Source organism: Lepisosteus platostomus, chromosome 13 (assembly GCF_059453375.1).
Source record: "Lepisosteus platostomus isolate fLepPlt1 chromosome 13, fLepPlt1.hap1, whole genome shotgun sequence".
Taxonomy (NCBI): Eukaryota; Metazoa; Chordata; class Actinopteri; order Semionotiformes; family Lepisosteidae; genus Lepisosteus; species Lepisosteus platostomus.
This window is the reverse complement of record NC_142623.1, coordinates 10,831,883-10,851,514: the sequence shown is the minus strand read 5'-3', so window position 1 is coordinate 10,851,514 and position 19,632 is coordinate 10,831,883. Positions and strand designations below refer to the sequence as shown.

Sequence of the window (19,632 nt, the reverse complement as noted above, 5' to 3'; positions counted from 1 at the left end):
ATCCCTCCATGCCTCTATCCCTGTTCTCTTTCACATCAGTACTGGCTGGTGTCAACGGGCTGATTAATACATGTGGGAGAATATATGTATTCATGTTTATTAGTCCAATAAGACATTGGAATTCCTCTTTTCAGCTCCCCAAAACTGAGTATCAAGTATCAAACATATTTTTTTTGCAGTTAAAAATAAGCAAATAGGAAAGCAATTACAAGACAAATATGGAGAGACTGAGGATATTTGGGGATGTGCCTTTACATCTGATAACATGTTAAAAATGACAAGTCTTGACAATAATGTCTAAAGACAATGGTAAAATCCATAGCAGTAGTAATAAAAAGAGCATTGTCATAGTAATACACACAACACATAATGATTTACCAAAGCTGTCAGATAAAAATTTGAAAATGAATACAATCACAAAGAGCAACCAGATGCATTCTGAGACTTAAATGGCCCTTCCCAATGACAGGCTGAAAGATCCAAACCTTTTTAGTCTTGAACAGAGGAAAGTAGGAGGTGACTGCATTCAGTGTCTTAAGTATGAACAGTGAAACAGAGTGGAGACTGTGTATTTATAACTGAGAAGAGGAGGTGCTTTTCCCAAAGACTGGCAGGAGTTTGGAACAAGTGGTCCAACCATGTCATTGAAGACTGTAGCCCGGCTTCTTTGGACAAACACCTGGATGAGACGCTGGGATCATAAGCTTTTATGCACCAGATGGGCCAGAGGGGACTTCCTCTTCTTTGAAACACTTTCTTTTGTTCTGAAGAGGTGAAAATGGAATTATACAGTGATCTAATGCCTCCTTTATAGGTGTAGCCTAGCAGAAAAGCCTACAGCACCAGGTCCCCAAGTATTTCCTGCTGTCTGCAAAAAAAAATAACATTGCTAGCATCTTGTCAGGTCAGAGGTGTGGTGGAAGAGGACTTCAATGTGCTCTGATAAAAGGCATATGTTGTAAACAGCTACTTGAAGCTCTGCTATCTCTCTCTGCTATATAACATTAAGCTAAATAAATACTAAAGTAGGAAAGGAGAAATGCTACTGGGCTCAAAGTGCTGGCTTTCCCTCTGTATATATATAAAAAAACATTTCTACTGCCAGTGCAAGGAAAGCAATAGGGTGAAAATGTGCTGGCATCATCACATGTAAGATGTGTGCTGATAATGGCATGCTTCTAGCATTTAAAATATACCCTGGGGTCTCTGCTCTTTTACTGTAAGTACTGTACAGTGTTGAAACAAGAGACTTAAATGCCAAATCTCTCTTAAAAATCTTTATAAAACACTGGAACTGTTAGTTCTCATGGGCAGGAGAGGTAGTCAAAGTGGAGTTCTGGTAAAGTATTCCAATACAAACATTCCAGCTCTGTGAATTTGGCAACCCTCTGCACTCCACCTCCCAGAAGGGCACATAACATCCAAGAAGAGCCAAGCCAGTGTCATTCATTAATGCTCTGTCTGTGCTGATGTGTGCCATCAGAGGTGCTTTTGTGCCTTCTTTCTTTCTGACTCTTGTCACTGTTGTAGGGAAGCTGAGTTACGTCACACCCTGGAAAAAGAAGGTGCTATATCTGGGTAATTAAAAAACCTGAGGCACTACTTTCAACAGCACAAACTAGCACAGACAGAGCACAAACAAATGCAAAGGGTTTCATTGTGCTGTTTGTAGGGAGGCCAACTTCATGGAGCTAAACATCACATACAAGATGTGCACTCAGCACTGACATATGTTGCAAGTAGCTAGTATAAGCACAGATGTCTCTCTGAGTTACAGTGGGAGGAGTGTGTAATTAAATATTGAGCCCAGGGAACAGAGCTCACAAGTCTTGCTCTGTTTGATTAGTTATAATGTAGTCTGGGGCCACATTTCTCAAGCCCTCGTCCTCTGACCACCACAGGCCACTAAGCAATGCTAAGCAGTCCCTGCTGTAACCTTAAGTAACATTACTGAATTGCATTCTTGCTATGGACCCAATTCCCCTAAAACAGTCCTTAAAGGAAAAGGACCTCAATGATGTGGTTCCCTGGTCCAATATAAGTTTGGAAACACTGGTCTAGGGAGTCATGGTGGCAGAGAGGGGGAGCTCATATTTCAATCTATTCTAATTCTAGCACTATACCTGCTGTCTTTTTAGAAGTAAAACACTGTTCAGTAATGTGCATGTGCTGAAGTTAGTCTCCAGTGTGGTCTAAAGGGTGAGGTATAGGAGCTCTGCAATATAAATATCACATACAGCATGTGACCTCAGAATCTGCGTACCTTGCAAGATGCTATTATAAGTGCTGATATCTCTCTCTGCTACATTACATCTAGCAGAGTGCTGCAGCCCAGTGAATGCTGGGGCAGGGAGAGAGAGAGAGAGCTCACTTTCTGTCTACTCTGCTACAATACTGACTCTCCATGTAGAAAACACTCATATTGCTAAAACACCTGAGCTCAAGTCAAAATGCAGCACAGTCTAAGGGGTGTGGCAGCAGTATGGGTTTGTTCTGGGCTCTTGGTGACTTCTGTGCCAAAGTCTGTTCTTCAGTAAATCTTCTGTAAGCCTTGCTCTCAGAGGACACAGTAAAACAAATCTGGAGGCCAAGACTTAGCTGTAACAGGCCCCTGTATCATCACCAGTGTTGCAGGCAGTGCAACAATTTTGGAAGGATACCAGTCCTTCTCTGTGTCTATCCAGGCATGTTTAAACCCATTAGGCAGCTTATACCTCTGCTCGCAATGGAAAAGGGTCAAAGAGGCAAAGTATGTTTGCAAAACCAATGAATTTTAAATTCTTCCTCATACAATGTTATACCTCTACTTTTACAAAGTCACAATGAGGGGAATTACTGGAAAACATGTTATGAGTTAGTGGAGGGTGGGAGAGTGTAGGTCTTTCCCACTTTATAGCTGGTATGATTAAGAGATGAAGAAGGATCTGGAAAGCATACAAAATGCACATTTCAACACTCCTTCAGAAGTGCCCTGTTTAGAATGCTATAAATATATTATAAAATGTATTAATTCTATGATCTTGAAGGCAAGGGTAAAGACTTGCAATAAAGAGCTCAAAGATTTGCAGTAAGGACACACACTTTCACTCCTCAAAGACACAGAGTCCCTGGCCATTTGATGAGTTCCACAGGGCCTCACTGGAGAGTGCTGAAGGCCTCTTTTCTCTGGAAAAAAAAAGAAAGATTTTATATCTGAATAATTCGTCAATACCATTTTTTCAATAGATTTCAATACATTTTTTCTGATGTCCCTGAATGTTGATCAACCCCCTAACATTTAATAAATACCTACATTCTGCAAAGAAACATTTTGAAAAGAAATGAGAAATTTAGACCCAGATCAGGTTTTGCTCAGCCTGCCCAGGGATAATACACTAATGAGAAACATTTAGGAAAATATCACTGACTTGGACTAATGAACTGCTACAGCTGTATCATTTGCAGCACATGTGCTGTGCCTGGCTAGTGATGGCATCCGTCCACCCATTTTCTAACCACATTATCCAATTCAGGGAAGCCAGAGCCTATCCTGGCATGCAGCATGGACAGGACATCAGATTATCACAAGACACATACAGACAAACACACCAGGGCTACTTTTCCCAGAAGCCAGTTAACCTACCAGTATGTCTTGAGGTGGAAACCCTACCACCTGGAGGGAACCACATGAACACTCCACACATCCAGTACAGCAGCGCAGGAATTGAACCCAGAGTCCCAGCTCTGCAAAGCAGCAATACTAAGTACTGTGCCACCCACGAGTGATTACAAGATTAGAAAATCATCTCCAGTCTGTGTAGCATAACGGGAGGCATAATTATTATTGTTCACTCAGCAGGTATACAGTATGTCAATCTGCAGCAGCACTGATTCACGCATCAGTGAGTATACAGAGACACTATTGTTTAGTGAATGTGTCTGGACTGTGAATTAGGACACATAACAGTTAGATAGACTGTGAGTGAAGATGCTTTTTAGAGTGTATTTAGGTGATTTGTTCAGGCCAGGGGTGTCTTGATCCTGGACAGCTACATGGGAACTGCTGAACTTTCCAGGACCAGGGATGTCCAAGACCAAGGCCTGACCCTGACCCTCATCACAAAGTCCCTCAGAGTTTCTATTCTGTCTCGTTATGTCATTACTTGGTTTCAATCTGGGAAGCAGATAAGTTCCATTTACTACTGAAGAGCTCAGTAGCTACAGTAACCCTGGAGCACTGGAATTGTGTGGTGTTGATCCTGAAAGGTTCCAGTCAAAAAGGGTAATTACTGTTTATTAAGGGAACCACAGATTTCTCCTTAAGTAATACAATTCTGAAATCATAAATGTCCTGCGCTGAGAGTAATGAGCTCTAGAGTAATGCTTTTATCCCCACTTACGGGCTGTGAACTTAAAGTTGCAGCTTCATTTGTGTCTCAGGTCATTTGTAAAAATCAACAAACATTCCCTATTTAAGGACTGCTGTCCTTTGCAAACCTCCAGTTAAGAAAAGTCGAACTACACTGGTCCTGATATGCCTCTCAATGACAACAATACAAACCACAGTGTGACAACACTTAAGAAAAAGAGGAAATAAGAAAGGTTACAAATGAGGACCTTTGAGCTGTTTCATGGAAGTTTTCAACACATGTTTTCAAGGGATAGTGACAGATAAGCCCATCTCATCCAACTGTTTTACATTACAAGTCTTACCGACTTGTGCTATATATGTCTTGCACACACTTCATCCTGCATTTTCCATGTTCATCCTAAATCCACCCCATCTCCACCTTTGCATCTCCACCTTGCTGGGTTCAGTCTCCTCACCTTAAGCCCAGGAGGCTACCTCTTTCCCAAGAAGGTTAAGCCAAACCTTATTATACTTAAATAATCAAACATTTGCAGAGCATCTAATTCCTGGACGGCGTTATTTCCCGTGAACCTCATGTAATACATATCTTTTTAAATGTGAGAAAAATATCCAAAGCTGAACAGTGCCCGGTGCTCGTAAACTTGAGTTGTTCCGTCAAGCTTTTTAATTTCTCGTTTAGCCTTTGATTTTCTCCGTGAAGCACAAGCGTACTGTTCTCTCTCCCTCTGGAGGGCTAATGTTTGAGATGACCAGCGAACCATCTGATAAAATATTCATTGATGCCAAACGAGTGTACATCAGGCCTTATAATTGCGTACTGTACGTTTTTGATGGCTCCTGACAGACACGACAGTTACCCAAATTTAAGTCGGCTGCGGCTAGCTATGTAGGGAATGCAGCAGACGTTTTGCCGCAGTATGTGTCTGTGCTTTCACATTTCTGCTTGTGAGAAGAAGCTGGCCGATATGCTCCTTGCCAGGGCATTGAAACTCAAGCCCCGCCTGGGGCAGTGCTGAGAGAGTATTCTCGGCAGGGCTGCTCAGACAGGCGAGGGGGCAGTCAGCTTTCTTCTGCTTTATTGCTGCCTTCTCGCAGGGTAACACGGCCCTCCTGCTTCCTTCCTCACAGCTCCTGAAGCAGACCATCTGCAATGCTGCACATGTTCCCCTTCACTGAGAAAAAGGGCATTGCTGTGGACCGCTGTCCGCAGGGCAGGTTTGAAGTGATGCGCCAAGCATCGTCCGGTCTTATAGATTCCACCAGGAGATAACTCAGCTCCATTGTCACAGAGCTAATAATAGCTTCCTTTATTCATTGTCTCACATAACACATTCATTCAATATACTGTTGTCTCAGAGAAAAAACAGCCATGTGTGGACCCTGCCAAGATCAAGCACTCTTAATGAAGGAAAAACAAAAACCACGGTGCAATACCTAGCAGGAAAGAGAGGGGACACAAACACTACAGTTACTAGAAGCTCAGCCTCACCGTGCAAATAGTCAAGCAGGTAGCTCATATTTGTCTCACAGATGTCAAAGCATTGTTGTACTTGGGGCAGGAGTGATATCATTTAGAGTTATACTCAGGCCAGTCCCTCTAGAAATATCTATCTGTTATTTTTCCAATAGAAACTCTGTAAGGGAATATACGAGACATTACTTTAATGGCCTGCAGGTGACGTGCTAATTTGTGGCAAGTACTATAGTTCCCGTCTCCTTAACAAAATTGAATCCTTTTTGTGAATAATTCAACATGCTGGTTTTGTTATAAAGATTTTTTCTTTCCTTTTTTTTTTACTGAAAAAAAAATGTGAAAGTGATCATTCAAATGCATTAGACCTTTCAGAGGACCTTGTGCCTAGATAAATATGAGGCTTTCTTAGGAGCAAATATTAATGAAAAATTAATGAAAAATCAGCTCCCTGTTCAACTGATATAATGCTTACTGTGTATTAAAAGATAAACATTCAGAGCAGTCAAAAACCTAACTGCAGTCATTCTCTTGTGACTCAGCTGTCAGCATGCCCTGTTCACTAGCCTTCACATCAGAAGTTAAAAAGATTTTTTATCTATCACCCTCAGATAGTCTCCCATCACTGTCATACATAAAGCAATCAATTATATTCCTGGACAGTCTGACAAAATCCCAAATTGTATTAATAATGAAACATAGGCTTAAAGACATGAAAATACTCTTTTATATAATTGGGGAATGGATTCTTTAATGTAGGATTGTTGGAGACTACACTCCCTGAAACTCATGTGACTGGCCTGTCACGTTTACCAAAAAACAGCCTTTGTAAGAAAACAAAAAGATTGAAGTGTTGCTGACTGAGCAATATCTTTTAATTACTGGTACCCCCTTATCCTAATTGCTTTTAAAGCTCTGTAGGAAATGTGATCACTGTTAATGGATATCCTCCATTACAGTGGTCATATTTTTATTTTAATCTCAGATTACATTCCTATTGTCTGCTGCTATGGTAACCATGCACTTTTTCCCCCTTTTATTAATTCAGCCAACGCAGAAGATTGATTAACTGGACTGTTTTTACTGTGGAATGGCCTGCCTGTTGCTTAGCAACAATCTCATTAGTGGGTGGCCAAATTTTGATGTACCTTTTAAAATTAATTCTCAACTGAAACAGCACACACAACAGTTTTGTGCTGTAATCGAAGCGTAAAATAACAATTATCTGCTTGGCTTGTTTTTAAGCATATTTTCAGTGAAGAATCTTTAAGTATATTTGTGTGCGTGGTCATTGCTGTTGCAGTTACGCATAGAAATCTTTATTTTTAAAGGATGAAAGCCCAGTGCATTTATGACAGAATGATTTAACAAACAAAATATTAAAGTACAAGTATTAATGAGTCTCTAAATTGTCCTGTGTGCCCAAGATTCCAGGATTTGTCCAGGATTGTTTGTCTGGACACTTAAACCAGGAATAAGCTAGTAATGAAAACAAATGGAAGTAATGAGAAAATTGCATGTGGAAAATTGAATTTTTTACTCTTTTTTTAAAAAGATGAACATAAAAGAGCCAAATCAAAATGGTGAGACCTGAGAGACCTTTTTATACAGAACACTTGCTCAGAAAGATATCTTTTTTATTCCAGTACACTGACTCCCAGATGTACTCTGCTTTAAATCAAAATCAAATCAGTTTATCAAATGCACAACAATACAGGGTGCAGCAGTAGTTGCTGGCAATGAAATGTCTTTTCTGCGAGCTCACAAAAATCACAAAATTGAGGTTACGAAAATAAGGTTACATAATAATAATAATAATAATAATAATAATAATAATAATAATAATAATAATAATATAATAAGGTATAATTAGGTTTTACCTTAAAAGGAACATTCTGTTTCTTTTAAGGTAACAGAAACAGAATGTTCAAGACTAATGGCAGAGTAGCATATCTCTCTCAGTCTAATCCGAGTTTTAAAGTACTGGTCTGTGCATGGCTCAGCTGTGGAAGTCGCATATCGCTCACTCAATCTGAGATCCTGCTGTAATGTGCCTCCTCTGCACTGTTGACATCAGAAACTGGCACAATGTGTTTTTACTTTGCTTTGTACATGACCGGTTGCTTTTTTAATTATTTTGCTTTGCTGGTCCTTGCTTCCTGGGGAGAGGCAGTGTAGTAGTCAAGGACTGGGGAAGTCTTACAGGAGTATGCCTGATACACTCCATTGAAAATATAGTATTCCATATAACCAGCTGCCTATTTTGTATAAACCAATTGAATGAATTGGTATTCTGATCAAACAGTTGGACGGCAGGTTTAACACAACTGTTATATGCTGTTATATGTATTGGAAAGTTTGGGATTTGACTACCCCTGGAGCAGAGGAGTGTTTCTTGAATAAAAGATCCCAGGAAACAAGGGGAAAGGTTTGGAGTCTGTAATATCAAAGTGAATTTGGTCTTGAAATTGCTAACTGTAGGATGTGTGGACCTGCTGTTATATATGCATTGTTTTATAACTAACAGTAGAAATTATTCTACTAATTTAGTCAGCAAGCCTTGCAGCGCTGGAGTTATAGGTTCAATTCCTGGAGTGCTATCTGTGTGGAGTTTGTGCAGGATTCTTCTGGGTGCTCCTGTTTTCTCCCACTGTCCAAAGTCCTATACTGGTAGGTTAATTGGCTTCTGGTTCTGGTATGATTTGTAAAAGCATGTTAACTTCTCCTAATTAAGCAACTGATTGATCCAGTTATTCACAGCTCAGTTTAAAAAAATCCAGTTTGTTTCCAAGTTCAAATAAGAGGGAGTTCTTGAAAAGAGTGTCTCCCCAATCAGAAAAGACAAAGCTTTTGCTGAAAAGGAAGCAAGTGATCAAAACACAGGGGCACCAGCTAGCAGAAACTCTGAGAACTCTAGAAAAAAAGAGAAGTGAAAAAGCTTGTTTTGAAATTTTTTTTTTTTTTTTACCTACAAGGAGAGGTATCAAATAGAATTTTTCCTCTTTGTTTATAGTGTTTATCCTGATATGATATTTTTAAAGCTCACACAACGCACCAAATGGGCTGTCATCTGTCCTGCACAGTGTGAAATATGCTGTATCAATCTCCCCCCTCCCCAACTCCCAGTTTTGGGAAGTGGGCTCAAACACGCACGTATCCTCGGCCACCCTTTAATCTTGTTACCTTTCTCTCCCGTAACTGTCTGCCACTCAGGGCAGAACAGCTACAAAAACGTCATCCGAGGTCTGCTTCCACGTCAGGGAGCTCGCAGTTGGAAAGACAACCCTGATGCGGCTGATAGCTCTGAGCGCTCTGAGAGAAGAGCAGGCACACCCCCAGAGACAAGCCACTTGACGTCAAGGCCTTGTTGCTACGGGCAACGTGTGGAAGGGATGGAGGCGGAAGAGTGCTGGAGCTGGGAGGGAAGGGGGGAGGTAAGGAGGTGGATGGGGAGGGCTGACCGCTGAGGTGGAGAGAGAGGTAGAGAAAAACAATTGCTTTTTTTGGGGGGGTAAGTAAGCAGTTCTCTCACACCGAGCACCGGGAGTGAGGGGGAAAGCAGGAAAGGGGGCAGGACTCGGAGAGGAAGGCAGCCACTCGGCAGGCGATGTAGTCATCGACCAGGCAGCCAATCGCAGGCCGAAACACAGTCCCCGAGCTGCTGTGAATCTCTTATTAATGAATGAAGCAGGAGTAGGAGCAGGCTGTGCTCTCCTTCCCATCTGAGGAGATCTAAACAAGCTACTCACCAGCTCCGCTCAGTCTCTGGCCATGAAGGGACACTGCCAAGAAATGGAGAGCCAAGGACCCAAACCCAGAGCCTCTGCCACGCGCCGCTCCATCTCCCTGGGGGACTTCAAGCGGGTGGCTACCCTGCCAAAGTCCGAGCCCCCCCCAGCGGCCGTCACCGCCCCGTCCTCCAAGCTGGTGACTCCCAGCTGCAGCATGGAGTTTGAGGCGGCCCGCCGGAGGCTTCTGGAGGTGGAGGAGCGTCAGCGGGTCATCCTGGAGATGGAGAGCAGGCTGCAGGAGCTCCATGACATCTTCGTGCAATCCGAACAGGAGGTGGTGGAACACGGGGAGCTGGTGGCCCGCATTTCCGGCGCCGCCCAGCAGGGGGAGCTCTATGCCGCAGAGAACTGCCGCAGCCTGAAGAAGAAGACCCTCAAGTTCAAGAAGCACCGACCTACCATCGTCTTTGCCTCCATGTTAGGTCTCAGGACCTGTCTACCTTTGCCAGTAAAGTTCAAGTAGGCCCTGTTGCCATGGTGACCTCCACTAGAACTGTGCCTGGATTGCCTTTAGCTCTTTGAACTCTCTTCACCCATAAAACTGGGTTTGCTTTCTTTCTAAATGCCAGTAAATATTTGCCCCGCATTTAAAGCCCAACAAATCCTTTTTTTCTCTCTCAACCCTTCAGACCAAAACTTTTGAGACTCCTCTCGGCGGATTAGGAAAAGTATCCTTTTTTGTCATTTTTTTTTAACATCCCTGTTTTTCAGTTACAACAGGCAAGGACATGTCAGAGCCTGCTGCTGTTTTCCTGGAGACTTTGGCTCCAGGGATACGTGCAACGCTCAGCTGTAAGGTAACGGTCTTCAGTTCTAGTTTGCAGGTTATGTAAAAAATTGGCGTTGCATAACCATGAGAGGTCAGTCACTGCTGAGCTAAGGGTTTGAATTCCCAAACCTGCTAATGACACTAGAAGGGCTACGCTGTAGTCTTATGTAACAGCACCGGAGAGTGAGAGCATCTGAGCTGTTAATTCCCTTAGACAGATGTGTATTACAACATCCCTGTGTTTGTAATGGGGGGGGGGTTTGATACACTTACAGTACCTGTCAGTGTGAGTCTTGTGTGGGAATTGGCTTTAAGCTGGATCCTAGCTCTGCCCTTTCTCTGCAAGCAGGCTCAGATTTCGCTATCCAGACATTGTGGAGAGGGGAATAGGACTGTCAATGGAGATCAAACAATCCACTTTGTATCTCTCCGTCATGATCTTGAAAGGCACTGCTGCAATCTTTCCACAAACAGGCTTAACAACACACCTTCAGAAAGAGACCCTCAGTTACAGTATATCTAAAGGTGGTGTACTGTATATCTTCACTGAGCAGATTGCGTACATTAGATTGACTAAAGATTTTGACCAATTTAATCTGCTATTACATCTAACAGAATGTTGTTTGTTTCCAGCTTTTGTCAAACTATCAAGTTGGCTCTGTCTCCTAACTGATATTTCTGGAAAACACTGCTAGACAGGACTAAATATTTTTTTCTTGCAAGTTTCTGTACTGTTCTCAGGAGGTAAATTGTACCGGATCTCAGTAGATCCTAGATAACAATATCTATTCGTCGTAGCTTTTGAGAACAATCCAATTTGCAGATCAAATTTACTGGAGAAAAAGTGAAAATGCATGCTACTTATGTATACCAATGCAAAATTACTAGAAAAATCAATTTCCAAATATAATTATTTGAACTTGACTTGGGGTGTGCAGGTCCTTATACGACCACAAAACTAGCAGTTATGGTCTTGTCTGGCTAAATCGTAAAAACACAGCTTCATGTATCTTCCACAAAAGATGTGAGAATAAAAATGTTCTATAGAAAATAAGGTATTAATTAATATGGGTAGGCAGTAAGGTAGTGAGGAGATGTGTTGCATCCAGTTTTATAGCTTTTAAAGCAAAGCACTGGTTATCCAGGTTCCTCTGTATTGTTATTATTCTCAAATTCACTTAAATACTATACACCAGGGAAAGTCAAATCCTGAAACTTTCAATCCATTACTGTACAGAATCCGTGTACAAGAAGCTTTTTAATTATTTACTATAACAGTACATTAGACCAGGGGTCCCCACTCTGGTTCCTCAGGGACTGCTGTCCAGCAGGTGTTATAGGTCTCTTTAAATCTCCATCTTCTTAAGACAAGTAAAGGCTTCCTTGTCCAGTTAAGCAAACAATGAGTTCAATTTGGTAATTGAGCTTCATGCGGAATTCATGTGGAAAGAAAACCAAGGAATTCAGGAGTGGAGCTGTGCACCCCTGCATTAAACTAATGTATATGATGAAACAGCTGATTCCAGAAACTCACACTGGAGTAGACTGGAAGTTTCATTATTTGATTTTTCCTACACTACACCTATAATGCTGTACAGATTCTAAGTAATGGGTTAATGTGTGGGGTTTTATGTTGTTATATTTTTATGATACAGTACATAAATGAGAAAAATAGCGTTTTTTTAATCCCGGTTGCTCATTGTAAGAAAAGCTACCACTTGTCCTTGAAAATGTTCTTTAAAACTGGGTTACTTGCAGGTTTATTTTTTCAGAATAAGGTCGTTACTGCTTTTCTCAGAGGTACGCAGCAGCCAGCATGCGGTCCCAAAATACAATGTCCTCATTTCTGGTTCTACCTCCTGCCTTTGGGAGAAATCTTGTGATCATTTGTCCTAATTCTTAAGCAGTTCTTCAGAGTTTAGTATCAGCACTTAGTGACAGAGAGTAAATAAAAGTGTTGCGATAAAGACTTGCAAAGCAGACCTCTCTCTAAGGGCGGCTCAGAATTCACAGCGGACGTCTTAACACATAACGGGTAATGTGTGCTGAAGAAAGAGGAGTATAGAAAAAATCTTATGCAAAAGGGAAAAACTGGCCTGAATGTAAGCATGATGCACTTCATGAAGTCTCACAAAAGCTATTTTCCACCCATATTCTAAAGTATTTATTTGCAAAGTCTGCATGTTCTCATGTGTGCAAGGCTTTTCACTTGTTTCTCTAGTTTTCTCCCTCTTTCTGAAGACAGACTGGTTAGGTTTGAGTAACTACTCAAAATTGTTCGTTTCTCTGTGACCCTGAAATGGACTGGCATTCCAGAAAGAAAACCCCACCTTAAATGGTATTCTTCTGGGAAAGGATCCATGTAGCCATGTTGCAGGCAGCCTCCACTGGATCAGTGATGCCCTGATAAAAGATGGATGCAGAAAGGTGGACTGTAGAAATACAGTGGATTGCTTTATAGAATGATTCTATACAACTGAATGAAAAATGTGGTGAAGAGAACATATTGCTTAAAGAAAGTAGAATTTTTCATTCGTCATAACTTTAAAAGGATTTTTTATTATGTAGTTTTAGCTTGTTTTACTGAGTGACACATAAAGGGGTATAGTTAAAACCGTGAGAGTTTTATAGCTAATGCACAACAGAGGGCTCATAAGCATCCATTTCTCAAAGTTAACATAGCTAGTTTTGTTTCACTTGGCCAGTTAGAGCGAATGATTTCTTTTTCTAAGTGCCAGAAATTGAGGAACCGAACAGAAACAAGATCATACAGTACTTCCTCTGCTTTCTTGCAAAAGACCCCAGGGAATGGGGCTCCTCCATTACTGCTTGAGTGAATTGATTCTCTTTCTATAATGGGGAGGGGCAACATTTAGCCACCAAAGCCAGGCAACATTTGCTTTTTAAACTAAGCAACTATGCATTTCTTTGTTGAAACCAGTAAAACAAGAAGACACCCCATTACTCTCAGGATTCAAATCAATTTATAACAGCTTTATGCATATGCATTTTGGGCTCTAGCCAGCAGATAAATTCATAAATGCTAATGTAACAGACTGCTAAAAGGGCTGGAGTATGGCTTTGATATGTAGTTGTGCCACTAATTCTGCACCGGTTCTTTTGCTTTGTGAAATTCTTAAATGTAGCAATTACCAACACCAGTCATGCTTCCTCCGTGACTCCAAGAGACATAAAATCGTTGGAGAGGTGCTATCAAACATTTTCCTCAGTCAAGCACTTCTGTGGGATGGACACAGTACTGCATGTAGGCTGGAGTGCTGCTTCAGTGAGTCACTGACACCAGCACATTGCACGCAAGGGGACACAGTGGAGGTGTACCTAAAGAGCTTCCTATTCGATCACGTTATTGACTCTTAGCGCTGAGGAGGGCGGAGGAAGATCAAATCAATCGGAACGTGCATCTTTGTACCACTGTGCTTTGCAGATCTGCCTCATCATACCTGTATTCTAATTCGCCACTGCTTTCTGCAGCACTCACTACCAAGTCCCTTAGCCCCAAGCAGCAAATGTTCATATCATTACTACAATCTATCCAATGCAACTTACCTCATTCCGCTACTCCAAATTCTCACAGTAGAATAACGTACAATGCAGAGAAAGAACTCTTGCTGTATATTTAGGTATTCTAATATTTGTGATTGCAGACTCAAACAGGGGAAATACACTAACATGCTCTTCAGCTGACATGCCTGTTTGTTCAGAACTAAAATGCCTCTCGCAGCCTTCTAGTTGTAGTTAAAGAAATCAGACTTGGAGAGATGGCTTTTTCTTCTTTTTTACTAGGTGTGAGTGGAGTTGGGAGACACCCCCACACTCCCTCAGACTATCCTCTTGGCTGCCGATTCAATTTGTTCAGGAAAACGCATAGTCCGACCATCTTGTGAGAAAAGAATCCTACATTTTGACCTGCATATGAGAAAGCAGTACCTAACAGCATAACCAACCACTGCAGCTAAAGAATTCTGCCACTGCAGATATTAAAATTTTATATCAGTGAAACTTTGCCAATATTTTGAAACGGCAAAGTCAAATAGCATATTCTTTTTCTGGACCTACCATACACTCAGCTAAGACACTTGCTATGCCAAAGTTGGCTCTACAGCTGCCTTGCTATAGAGTTGGAGACATGATGCATTAACGGATGGTGTAACAATGAAGTCATAACTGAAGCAATTTTAGTTATTTCCAAATAGCACTCTGCTCTGTGCTCTGATTCTTTAAGCACTCCAATCACCTGGAACAGAATGCTGGATGTTTCTCAACAGGCAGTCCACAACAATCCCACTTTTCCTGTGCGAGCTCCTGTGATAGAGGATGTGAGGAAAGTTATGGCATGTGGGACTGAACAAGACTGAAATCTGTGGAATGACCCCACTGACATTATAAGCACCTTTTACACTTATTGTTCTTCAGCATTAAAGACTGTATACTGTATACTGTAGCAACAAGTCTTCAAAGGGCACTGAAACTCTCTCTGGGCAAGGTTGGCATTGCAAAATGAAATACGCATTCAGCAACAAATTTTTAAAAAGCTATTGTTTCATAGAGCACCAGTTCTTAGCTGTTCTTGAGCCTTAGCCAATTAAAAAAAAATGGAATGTAGTATCCATTTACAATAGAGAATCAGCACCTGCACCTGGAGATTCTCTTAATTCTTAGGATTATGGCATTTGGCTTCCTGACCACTGGAAGGTAGCTATAATCCTGAAGGATTTATAGATCTTTTTAAATTATTGTCTGTCTAAAGCCAGGGAGCAGGGCCAAAGTTGAGTAATTCACTCCACGGTCGGTGTGGTAGGCTCTTAGCTGGTCCTTTAAGCCCTGAAGCAGTGCCACACAGAAAAAGGACTTGACTGGCTTTACAACTTCTTGCAGGTGTGCAAAGTGACATTTAGTTTTGTTAATTCTAGGCTGGCAATGCATTGGCTCTGCTATTTGAGCATCAGAAACCTAGCAACACCTCAGCAGAGATCTCACACTAGTAAGAGGGTGTTTGGCACGTTTCTGAGCCTGAAACAAACAGAAAAACCCCAGAGACCATCGTTCTAGCTGGATATAATCCGCACAGAGTACACTAGAGTAGCCTAGCTTCAATGCTTCTGCTTTACCTCCGTATCCCTGCCAGATAAAACAAGCCGTCTTTGAATTATTAAACTGGTGTTCTGCTCAGAAAATACAAAAGTAAAAAACCTGGTGTACTAGCTATTGTATTTTCCTATACTCTCAGTTGACTGTTGGGCACCTTTACTTTGCAATGGTAAAATCCAGCCAAATTGTGCTGTAGTCACTCCTGCTTGAGTCATGTTATAGATTATGACTCTTCTGTTTTGTTACTTATGTGCTTCAGTGCAGATCTCTCACAGTTGCTTCAGGCTCAATACGACAGTGGAATTTTTTTTTCCCATTCCACAATAATCTGAGAATTTCAGTTCGGAATCACAATAGAAAAATAAGTCAGGGAGCTAAAGAGAGATTCACTTAGTTAAAGTGCTTTTCTGGAGCACTGGGCAAGTTCATATGCACTGCAGCTTATACAGTATGTTACTGGTTCAAGTGTGGGCTATTCCATCAGTCAACTGTGATCCAGCTCATCCAGTGACCTGACAGTACAATATTAGTGCAGTACAATGAAGGCCAAAGGGTTTAAGTCAGCCAGTGTTGCCTATGTGACAGTGACCCGCCATGAATTGCAGTGCTGTATCTTCCATCTGATGCTGGCCCTGTACAACAAAACAATAAACAATACAATAGAGACAGGCTTCTTTTCTCACTCTTGCATATTTTTTTTTTACCCACTCAATTTATAATCACCTTTACCTGTCACATCATATTAAGGCAACCAACTGCTTCTTATAGTCTCAACAGAGAGCAACAACTCCTGCACAGCAAGAAGTGAAGGAGAAAGGGCAGCCATGCTCCCCCAGTCCAGCACTTAAACCATTTGTCTTTTGACACATTGTGAACTCCATGGCAGCTGACAGGAGAAACAGCACTGAGTGGTGGCGCAGTAGGTCTCTCACAGACATCCAGGAAGTTGCAGTAATCTGGGTTTCAGCATGGGAACTCTTGACTGACCAATCAACCTGACCCCCCACTGACCTTCTGACAGATCTGCACAGCTACTGTACCTGCAGAGCCGTGGTCACAGGCCGTGTCTGTCTCCTCAGGTTTAAGGATGCAAACATCACAAAGAGCCACTAAAGACAAATGTGGGGAATAAAAAATGCTGAGTGATGGGTGAGGGTTTCATAGGAACATCTTAAGGCTCTTACATCATTAAGTGCTTACTATTGAATCTAGATTTCTTAGATAAATCAGACTGAGCTTCTAAGGTAAACAAGTATCAAATATTTCATGTGTCTGTTTAGGGATCTTTTATGAATGAACTAAACTAAATCTTAGCATTTAAAAAATGCTTCAACTATATACTAACTTAACCAAGCTTAGGAATCTTTAGATGCTGATGTATTGCTGATCATTTGTGATGTTCATTATAATGCCTTACTCATTGTTTTTTTACTGAATGGTGTAGTCTTTAAAATGCACTTCAAATTCCTAGAATGATTAGTGCAGCCACATCTTTATCACTCTAAACAGGAATGCAGCTGCACTGTATTTACTTTGTACTGGACCTTTTTTTTTCCTTTCTTCACTATGTAAAAAACACTTTCCCAAAGAAATGTGGGCCCACAAGCAGTACGAATGTACATTTAAGTTTTTGTTGACCGTGCACAAACTTCAGACTTTGGCATTTTTTAAGGGAGACAGAAAGGCACAGCTGTTAATTACTTTTAATAAACGACAGGAATGTTTTTGAGTGAAGTGTCATGAGTCCCCAACCACTTGTAACTCCCTACCAGCACATGACTGTGTTGTTTGCCGAAAAAAAGATGTGAGGCATGTAAACTTTAACCATTTAACAAGAGAATGCTGTAGCACCGCAAGCAGTTTGCCTATTAGATTGACTACATTTCTCACAGAACTATATGGCAACAAGTGGAAATATACATTGAACACCCTGCCTTCAATAATACAGCTACTGGACACCAGGAAGACCAAGAACATAACAGCCTGTCTCTGCAAAACAGCTACTGCCACCTCTGCTGTCCCTGGAAAGGATTTAGCATTAGATTTGTTGTAAAGCCTTCCAGACATCAGTCTCCACAGAGGAAACACCATCAACTAACTCCCGCTAACTAGAAAGGATCAAGAACATCAACATGGAGTCATGCTTTGGAGAGAGATGGCTCAAACTGTTGAACAAATGTTTGTGGGACGGTGTATATGCATTTCGATTTGTGGTTGTACCCAATGTGGATTCATGTCAATCTCAACCTGTGGCCACACAAAGATGAATGTACACTGAGCAGAATGTCTGTATGAGGTTTTAATTGTGAAATAAAGGTTATCTGAGAAGAGCAGCTTTGTCTTTGATGGTTTATCCAATCTGTTTATGTGCACTGCCCCTCACAGCCTGTTAAAAGTGACTTGGAAGATCAAGCCAGGAAGAAATGCAGTTAAATAGAAAAGGATCAAGATCGGAAAGTGCTGTGCTGCATTTGCACGTCCCTCAGCTACTTAGATTAAATTTTCATCACAAAGTAATCACATTTAGGAGGTGACGGACTTCATCCACCACCCACCGGAGCGACACACAGCAGCCTGCATAGCAGAAGATCTGCATAGCAGATCAGGGGAGTCAATTCACAATTGAATTAAAGGAGAATATTAGGGAGGCCATATCACACAAGCACAGAGTGGACTTTAACCAGGGTGCCAGGTTAACACCCCTACAGTTGTGAATAGTACTCAAGAGGTGCTCAGTGGGGTGTGTTTCTACTGGGGAAATTCCAACAGCCCAAACTCCACTCTGAGCAAAAAAGCCTTAACTGGTTGTGATTTTAGAGCAGGGAAAAGGGGGAAACAGCAATGGCTAACCACCGTCTGCTCATTTTTCAAGATGCAGAAAAACCTCCTCCTTCAAATCCAGTCCCTGGTGTTTGCGAGGCCTACCTCAGCCCCAAGAGTCAGGCCTTGAGCAGCAAAGACATGTGAAAGCTCTCTGAGGGGAAGGCTGAACATCTTACCATAAACAAGTTGTAAAAGATTAAAACAGCCCCTGTTGTTATTCCAGTGGACACACACGAGCTAAAAGAGGTGCCAAAGACGTGTGTTGAGAAGGAAAATGATTCAGAACTCCTCCTTCATACTGTAGGTCCCCACCTATAGTCTAACAAAAACCAGAGTGAAATCAGTTTCTTTGTCGTACAATCTATGAACACCACTCCCAAAATTAAACTCCATGCATTATATTTCTTGTTTGTATTAAATGTGCAAGATGTGAAGAAAAGGGACAGACAGGGCAGACACAGACACAAACATACTCACAGCATTGCCTATTTTCCTAGAAGCCTATTAACTTACCAGTATGTATCTGGAGGAAACCTGAGCACCCAGAGGAAACCCACACAAACATGAGAAGAACATAACTCTAAACAGACAGTTCTAGACACCCCAGGTCTAGAATTGAACCCAAGGCCCCATCTCTGAAGGCAACAATGCCAACTACTGTGCCACTGTGCCATCCTTAAGAAGACTAATCAGGAGTTATTTAGTCACATAAAACCATTGTGTAGATACAGAAATTTCTTAATTGTACAAGTAGCACTGGACCACAAGTGTTCATCATGAAAAGCCTAATGTGCACTGAGGTACACTCTATTAATAGAGAACAACATAGTACAATCTACAGTTCTCTCACTGAGGAGTGTCAATACAGTTTTGTGGCCCCATGAGGCATGGAGGTTGCTCTTTTTTTATGGTATTATCTCAAAATGAAACTAGCAGTGACCTGCACAACTTATGGTCAGCAACTGTCTGTAATTTTGTCTGTAAATAAAGTTATTCATCCAGTGTCTTCCAAATTGAGGTCAACAGGGGCTCTTTGCCAAGAGGGAATATCCATTAGGAGCCATTAAAATGAGGGAATTGAAATGGATAATGAGACCATTTTTTCTGTAAAACATTCTAATCCGCCCTTACAGATGTCTTTACTGCTAATCCAGCTCAGGAGACAGTGCCTAGTTAAATCCATGGATTTATATTGAAATTCTGGTGTAGGTATATGTGTGTCGGATATGGGAGGGGGTATTTTACACAGGACTCCAGTGTGTCTATTGCATCTGGATTCCAGTTTTTCCAAAGACCGGAGTTTTCGTTTGCTCACAAG

The 19,632-nt window shown here is 41.5% G+C and overlaps 1 protein-coding gene across 1 annotated transcript; it reads left to right on the top strand.

Moving 5' to 3' along the window:
• Positions 1-75: 75 nt before the first annotated feature.
• On the top strand, positions 76-17,821 carry trnp1 (TMF1 regulated nuclear protein 1). The gene has a single exon (XM_088603101.1). The coding sequence runs from the start codon at positions 9,594-9,596 to the stop codon at positions 10,074-10,076; it is 483 nt and encodes a 160-aa protein (XP_088459227.1). The 5' UTR covers positions 76-9,593; the 3' UTR covers positions 10,077-17,821.
• Positions 17,822-19,632: the final 1,811 nt, after the last annotated feature.